This window comes from Copidosoma floridanum, unplaced genomic scaffold (assembly GCF_036245765.1).
Source record: "Copidosoma floridanum isolate Cflo_tuat_1 unplaced genomic scaffold, Cflo_Japanese_pri ptg000013l, whole genome shotgun sequence".
Classification (NCBI taxonomy): domain Eukaryota; kingdom Metazoa; phylum Arthropoda; class Insecta; order Hymenoptera; family Encyrtidae; genus Copidosoma; species Copidosoma floridanum.
In genome coordinates, this window is record NW_028321890.1 from 38,561,984 (window position 1) to 38,570,498 (window position 8,515).

The 8,515-nt window shown below is 41.4% G+C and overlaps 1 protein-coding gene across 1 annotated transcript; it reads right to left on the reverse strand.

Annotated features, from left to right (window-relative positions):
* Positions 1-507: 507 nt before the first annotated feature.
* LOC106637080 (peptidyl-alpha-hydroxyglycine alpha-amidating lyase 2-like) lies at positions 508-7,560 on the reverse strand. Its single transcript, XM_089591062.1, has 7 exons — positions 7,116-7,560; positions 6,574-6,758; positions 4,248-4,446; positions 2,938-3,160; positions 2,098-2,328; positions 1,481-1,593; positions 508-1,082 (listed from the first exon to the last, which is right to left on the reverse strand). The coding sequence occupies exons 1-7, from the start codon at positions 7,308-7,310 to the stop codon at positions 966-968; spliced, it is 1,263 nt and encodes a 420-aa protein (XP_089447188.1). The 5' UTR covers positions 7,311-7,560; the 3' UTR covers positions 508-965.
* Positions 7,561-8,515: the final 955 nt, after the last annotated feature.

An 8,515-nucleotide genomic window follows, 5' to 3' on the forward strand; every position in this document is an offset into this window, starting at 1 on the left:
TCCTAAGTGAAGTACATCAGTAAAAAATTAATAATCTAGGTTCTATGGAAAATGTACGTATTACATGATTTCGTCACTTATTACTATAATAAACAAGCTGTATAGTATACATATAGTTGAAACACTAATCGGATGTGCAGCAGAGCATAAAACAATAAAAATGCTATTTTTTTTTTTTTAAGACGGCCATCTGAACGATGTGGTGGATTTATTATGCATCAACATTTGAAAACGTAAACATCTTACGCGACTGGTGATGCTGTTTGTACATTAGGGTGTACTATTATAGTAACATATTAATAGATGTAGTGGCGAAAAGAAAGGTACACGAGAACTGGTTTCTTGGGTATAAGTAGGTTCTTGAGCTCTGCCTGTCTCCATGTACCTACCTAAACCTTTTTCTTGCGAATCGTTCTCTTTCATTTGCATCTCAAATAAGTACACGTCTTTATACCAATACCCGCAAACAATGCATACGTACGCATATATAATATAAATACACGAGTGAGTGTAGTATGTGTGCGTGTTTACGTCACACATGCGCCCATGTGCGTAGGTACGTACTCATCCGTGTCTTCACCCCTACACCGGACACATTCACTCGTGTGTATACTATATAACTTCACAGTTCACACATGCACGGAGTAAGGCCGAGCCCTTATCCTCCATCTCCCCGTTTCCTATATCCGCGGCTGCTCTCGTTGTATCTCGTTGTTTATTCGGCATCCGCTTTGTGTTTTTTTCATCGTTTCTCTCCTCGTACATGCATACATACATCAGACACAGGCCCACGCAAAAAACATATCTCCCAGTATCGGGGCATCATCAGCGTAATATTATCTACTCAAGTATTGATGGTCGTCGAGCAGATTGGAATCCCGTGCACGCATATAAATATCAAGTATGTGTAGGCGGGCCAGGGGGGAATCAATACACTCTGGCGACACCGATTTTTACGTCTCAATTTACATTTTCCAGCTCGTCAGCAACCTAAACTTCCACACCAAGTTTGGCCCGATCTCCGACACATACAGGGCCGTGCCATTGGGGCAGGCGGCTATCCCGTGTGGATTGCTAAATGACTGGAATTTCAAATACAATGATTATTGTTTTACCTCTGTAACGTACAAGAAAATTCTTTGAAATTCTTTTGAACATTTACATTCCATTCATAGATTTAGTGTAATTTTTTCATCACTTGAATGACCAATTTTCTCAATGATTGACCAACTGTAATGTTGTATAATGATATTATATACCAACGTGATTTCAAAGAGAAAAACCCCTGGTAGAAAATTACTATACGTATAAATTCGCTGGAGACTCGCTAACGCGTATACGTGAGTAAACGGGCTTACAACACGTTGACGAGTTTTTAGCTAGTTTACGTAGTATAACATTGCTACCAAGGAAGCTGCACTATTTTTTAAACGTTAGAATTTGATTGCGTTTTGATAGTAAGAATAAGAAAGTCGCTTACGTCGAATGTTGGTCCCCAGTTAGCTATAACTGAACCGTGATTGGGACTGAGGGTAAAGCCCATCACTGGATTATCCGGCGTTGTGGGTCCGTTGATGGCGTAGAGGAGATCTCCTGTATAGAATTTACATATCGGTGAGTAAGTGACTATATTTAGGCATAAAAATAACTTTTTACGTTTTCGCAGGCATGAGCAATATTATTTCAAACCCGAGTAATACTCTGTACCTGTACAATTGTAACATATCAATAAGTGTAGAGTTTATTCTTAATATCTCTGAGTATCTCTCGCCGCACCTTTTTATTTGCTTGTGTTGACTTTTTTGTTTAAAGAAGTTCAGGTGATGAAAGAAAAGAAAAAAAAAAAAAAAAAAAAAAAAATATACCCTCTTAAAGGAATAGCATGGAACAATTTTACTTCTTAACAAATTTTGTCGATTGTGCGCATGGATTTACTGAAACTATGAGAAATGACCTTGGCAGAAAATAATTATACAATGCATCGGTTCCCTCGGAAACAATTTTTTAAACGTGGCTATCAGGCTATGTAAGACTCGTACATTGCTCGCGCCATACAAGAGGACATTTGGCTACTCGGAGACATAAACATGTACAGACCGTGCGAAGCAACGCCGAAAATCCTGCAGACGCCCGGCCGATGAATAGTCAAGGGCATCCACGAAAGCATTTGCTCGGCCGCGCCGGCACCGCTGACTTCTCGCTGATGCTCTGCAGCCAAGTACCGCGTCAGATTGAAGCAGACGATCCTCTGGTGTTCGCGGTCCGCCACGCACACGTCACCGCGCCTCATCATCGTCAGGCTGTGGGGCACTCGCAGTCGCAGAAAATCTGTACAGGCCATCGAGAAAAAAAAAAACATAAGTCATACGTTCGACATATTCAACAATATCCCAATGTACGTGCAACATTTACTCGATACGATCGCCGATAGGTGCAAAATTCTCGGAAATTCCTATAATTACATGGGACAATTAAGGTGATGTCATAAGGATATAGTCAATACAAAGACCTTCATCCCTTTAAAGACTCGTACGGCACGAAATTATAAATAGTTATTCATAAACTGTTAATACAGTATACTTGGATCCTAATCGTTACTTTGTTTTTTTATTGATTCGCGTACTTTTGTATGTGTGTGTACTTTTCATTATGATGATTATTATTTTTTAATTTTTCAATATTTGATTAAAATTAATATTTAACCTCTGGATATAAGTAAATGGAGGATAAGATGAAAATCCCGAGCTGTTTTTGTTTGAAAGTAAAAAATGTTTCTTCGACTCGTGTATATGTATATATATATATATGCACGTATATTTGTATACTTACGATTATTATATTATATTGCATCGATATAATATGTTATTATGTTGTACGCAATAAAAGACTCATTTTTGTCCGGAACTCCGGTCTTGGGGGTGTAGGTCCAAAGGTTACCTGGATTGCCGGTCGGCGGGAGCTGGCCGAGCAGTCGGCCCTCGGCGTCGAAGATGACGAGCCGGTCGTTGCAGTAGCCATCGGCGACGATGACTTCCCCGCTCGGAGCAACGGCTACGGCCGTGGGTTGGCAGAAATGGCTGGCATCGCTACCCGGCACGAGACGCTCGCCCAGCACCAGGCTTGGCTCCCCGCCAGCGTTGCGGCTCTCTCTTTTCGGGAACTGCGGCTCAGAGTTAACATTCCGATCACGATCAACGAGCGATGAGCGCGCATGGAAATTTTGGGGAGGGCCCGTGTCATGTCGGCGGGGGGCCAAAAAAGCCGCTTCGATAAAACCCGTCTCGTGGCCATGTAGTCGCTTTTCTTTGGGTATCAGGTGCCTCCACGTGAACTTGCATTTACGTGCTCTGTGGTGGCATAAGAGGGCCTTTTTTTTCTTTTCTTTCCGCTATATCGAGCTAAGCTCACGCCGGCATTCAAAAACAAATTTCTTTTTTTTTTTTTTCCAATCAGCTTTTGTGCAAGAATGCTCAACAAAGTTACGAATTTTCAATTTTCAATCCAAGAGTTTTTGCCGAAGATAATTCATCATCTAAAAAAGAATTTCAAAAAGCTCCAAGGTATTATTTGACTGTTGGCCCGCGAGCTTTTCTTGCTTTATCTGCAAACAAGGACTTCGGAAGTATAATAGGCATGACCGACATCGACAATAACCCAATCGTCTTATCTAATTTCTCAGTTATACTGCTCCAAGTATAGGTAGCTTACTTAAAAATTTATTAGTTGTGATGATTTCTGGGTAATTTTCTTGTCACTGCTTACGTTCTCTTCTTTTCATGTTTACTTATTATATATAAGTACTCGTCAATCATTGCTTTTTTAAAGGACAAAATTTTAAATTTTTTTTAATTTTCACTCGATACTCGAATATGACATTGGGCTGGCCAAAGACAAGATTCGGCCTCGAAATCCATCATAAATCTTGCACCATGTTAATTGTAAGAAACCTGGCAATGCTTAGGGATCGGTACTAAGTAGTCGAACTATATCGAAATATTATAAATGTTATTCTGAGTTTTCTCGTGCATTTTCTAAAAAACGTCATGTTGGAAAAAAAAAAAAAACTCGTGTCACGTCTATGCTGCCCAGCCCGTGTAAATACGATTTTTTCGTCGGTCATGGCTTGGCCCCGAGTCGAAGGATGTATGATGACCAAAAAAGGGAAACAGGCCCCCTGTTGCCTTACCAGTGATATAGGCAGGTACATAATATATATATATATTGTAATGTGTCCCCATCACGTTTACCTTGAAAACCTGGTGCAGGGCAACATCGGTCAGCCAGACGTTGCCCCGTGGATCGACGTGGATGCCATGCGGCAGGTAGAACGCATCGCTGCCCCATTCGTCTTCTACGTCGCCTGTCTCAGGATTCAATGTCAGCACCGTGTTCACACCGATCGGCCCATCTTGGTGCTTTGTGTACTGGTAGTTGGCGTCAAAGGAGCTGAGGATTATCCAAATTTTAGGGATCAAAGACTTTGTAGAGATTTTCTTTACATTTTTTTTTTTTTTTGTTTTGTTAAAAAAAACAATAAGGTTTTTGCTCGTACGGAAATAGCAAGGGATCTTTTATTTTAAATAAAACGTGAAGAGTATACTATAATACACGACATTCCGGTATAATTAAGTTATTTCATTTTTCCAACTCCAAAAATAGCCTAGTATTTTATAAGACGCAATGTCTTTTACAATAATAGTATTTTACACGCACGTATCTCATGAACAAATACTCCATGTACAGAATGATGGTCAATATAATATGATTTAATATGCAGTAGTTGTTTGTACAGAAACATAAGTAACACAGACATTCATACGAAAAAAAATATAATATGACGTCAAGCTCGCAACAAAAAAGACCAAATGAAATATTAAACTGTACAGCGAATGTTATACATAAAAGTGTAAATGAAAAATGCAAAAGACGAAACAAATACCTATCAAGATGGTAATAATAATAATTTAATTGATACGCTTAAACGACAGAGAGAGAGAGAGAGAGAGAGATGACGTACTTGGAGTCACAGGGTGCGCCAATAAAAGTTGGTGTATGGTTACGACGACAGCAACAAAATTATTTACGTGTGTGGGGTCATATATAAATCGTCTCAATACGCGGAATTGTGCATTTGCAAAAGTTGCATTTTTAAAGACGAATTGAAACGGTACGGGCTCGAGAGGGGAGCTGCTAACAGGAGAAGCACGTATGACTGTTATGGTTGTTTTATTCATTCCCAAACGCTGCATTTACTGGTACAGGTACAAATACTTGTCTCCGTTCCATTTGCCCTGCCCCCCCCCTTTTTTGCACCCCCTTGTACTCTTTTTTTTTTTTTTTTTTTTTTTTTCTTTTCCCCACACTTGTTAGGCAAAGAACTTTATGTTGTGTGTACGGTGTATCGGGGCTCCTCGCGCGATCACAATGTGGGATAAAAATCGTACCTGCTGGCTCGAGGGAGCCCAACACAATGTAAGCAGGATCCACGAGGAAGCTGTGCCGTTGTCGTGTAAAGTGGCGGGCCTCGCGCCTACGTGTGCGTGTAATACACGGCTTGCTCGATATCTCGCTTTGGTACTTACATATAATAATAATAATAATAATAAATTATTAAATACCATCAATAAATCGATCGATTGGACAGTCATGATTAATGCTGTACGCGATACGTATACCTTATCGTCCACCCACAATCATATATTCGATGTTTCAATGAACAGCTAACAAAAACAAGACGTGAACATGTTATACTTTTTTTGAAACACTATGTATCGGGATTTGCATATTTTTTATTATACTTACGTGAGACAAGCGTTAATGGATAGGGTGGACGCGACACACGTTTTTAGAAATTTTTTCTTTTATTCATTCGTTTGAAAAGCCTTTGCTTGCTCATTGGCGGTCGGTCTTCCTTCGCTTGTATCTGCTTGTGAGTACCCATATTAAGTACAGGGAAAACATCGTCAAGGTGTGAATAAACAGGCCCGAGAAAACGAGACTCCTTACTCGCGAGGGCTCGGATTTTTGTTTGCCTCGGCTTTTTCTCTCGACCGCGCAGGTATACGAACAAAATGACTACCTGTTGTCTCGAGAGAAAGAGAGAGAGAGAGAGAAGAGCGTTGATTCTGAGCAAATAGATTAACATGTTTGGCTTTCGTCGGACCAGTCATTCTCAACTTATCGCTTCTTGTCTTCACTTTTTCAATGCGTGTGTGTGTGTGTGTGCGCGCACGCAAACATTACGGTGGACATAATGTATTAATTATTTTTCCCTGCGAATCCCGGCGAGCTAAAAGAGGCGAACGATTTATTCTACGTCGATTGCATGGGCGTTTAAAATATTATACGGGCCATCATGCCACCACAACCTCTAGGCACACGAGCAAGCTATAGAGTAATACGATATACCTACTCGTTGAATCATCCAACTGGCTCGTATACTACTTTTCCGCTCGACCCCCCTATACCCGCCTATATATATTTAATCGAAATCGTATCAGACTGTTGGATGGGGTTGTTCGTACGGGGGGGTGGGGCGTCAATTTACTTGAGTGAAAAAACGCTGCGTCTTACTCGTATTTCCAGATATGATTGCCCCTGTGGAAGATAACGGGTCGTCCCAGCTGGTCGACAGTCACTCCGGCGATTTGACCCAGACCCTCGGGGCTCTTCCAGTTCAAATCCTGGATGGGCTGTTGATCCGGGAGCGCATCTCCCTCGGCTCCGAGGACGACTCGCCTTTCGTGGGGGAGCCGGCACTAGATCGACAAAACAAACAAAACAATCTTTTTATCCGTTACCGCGTTGCGGGCGACACCTGTATGGGTACACAACTACAATATATTTATACCTATACATTGTAAGCAATGCTCGTTGGATTCGTATACCTACGCAACAGGTTTGCAGGCTACGATTATAGGGTACAGACCCACGCTTACACTGTATAGGTACACCCACACACCCACCCACACATACATACATACATATAGGTAAAATCATCAAATATACATGTATACCTATATGATAAGGGAAAAAAAAAAAAAAAAAAAAAAAGACAGCAAGAATATCAACAATGAAAGTAGTAGGTGTACATGCATGTATGCGGTAATGATCACCTGGAGGGCATCGAGGACGTTCTCGTAGAGGCTCGCGATGGCTTCGTTTTCGCGTCTCTCGTAAGCCAGCTCGTTGCCAAGACCGTTGAAGCCATCGTGGGCGTCGTATAGGTCGGCTCCCACGACGGCAGCCCCCAGGGCACCCGTCGCAATCACCAGCACTGCCACACTAGCCACGAGCCACACTTTCACCATCTCAATTGCGTGAGATTTTTTTTAATCGGACAGACACCCCCCTCGATGATTCTCCTCCTAGTGATGATGATGTCTCTCGCGCGCTACGTATTACCTCTTGTAATATACCTACTGATGCCTAACGATGCGACTCCAATACTCTTGTCTTCGCCGGGCTGTACCAGTCACCACAAACTCAAGGTCTACGACGAGACAGGGGAGACTGAGGAAAAACGTGTGGGTGTATGTGATTTTGTTTTTGTTTTTGTTTTTTTTTTTTTTATTTTGTACGCGTGCGTCAGTGCCAAAGGGCTGGGAAGAGGATTGGAGTGTTGAGGTACGAATTTATATTTCTATTAGGCAAGGCTTGTTGAGCGTGCAGCACCCGGGTCGGATCGATACGCGAACACAAGCTGGACTGGCGCAAGCGCACGTCCATCGGTTTACCTATGACAATGGACACAAAACGTAGGTATTATACCTACATTCCCAGGGTTTCAGTTGAATACATCCATATAGGCATAGATAACAACACTTATACACGTTTTTTTTCTTTATACTTATTGATTATTATTACTTCAACTTCCATGAAATATTTATACGTGTGTTACGTATACTTATTACTTGGCCCAAGTTTTATCATCCCATGTTTTGGAACATCAAATAAGGGCGCGCGTCAAAGGTAACTGTATCACTGTTGAATCCACTGTCCAATCGGAGTAACCGTTTCACGAGGGCAGCCAATTAGATATCGCCCATTGTGCTTTTTTCGTTGCCCGCGAGCCGTAACGTATGAAATCCACCAATGCTAATTATCACATGGAGATCGGCTTCCTATAGTCAAATTACTTGAATATCATGCATAACTGCATACTTGATCAAGGAAAAGCAAAAAAAAATTTCGTACCCTTCGAATTACAAAAGTGTTGAATTATCACGTTTGAAAAGAGTACAGTTGGAGTCGCTACTTTTCTATAACCCGTGACCTCCGTGATATCAGTGTGCGACAAGACCGATACTTCATTTGTGAAGGGATATTTTCTTGTGATGCTTTTATTTCAATTTGTACAGTTTCCTGGATCTCGTGGAGTAATTAATGATGAATCGATGTAGTCGGTGTATTCTCGTTTAAGTAAAGGCTATGCAGAGATCAGAGCATGCACCCAAGAGAAAATGTGTCTTGTGCCTCGGGTTCCATTATAAGCTGCTGTGTTGGCTGTGCTACC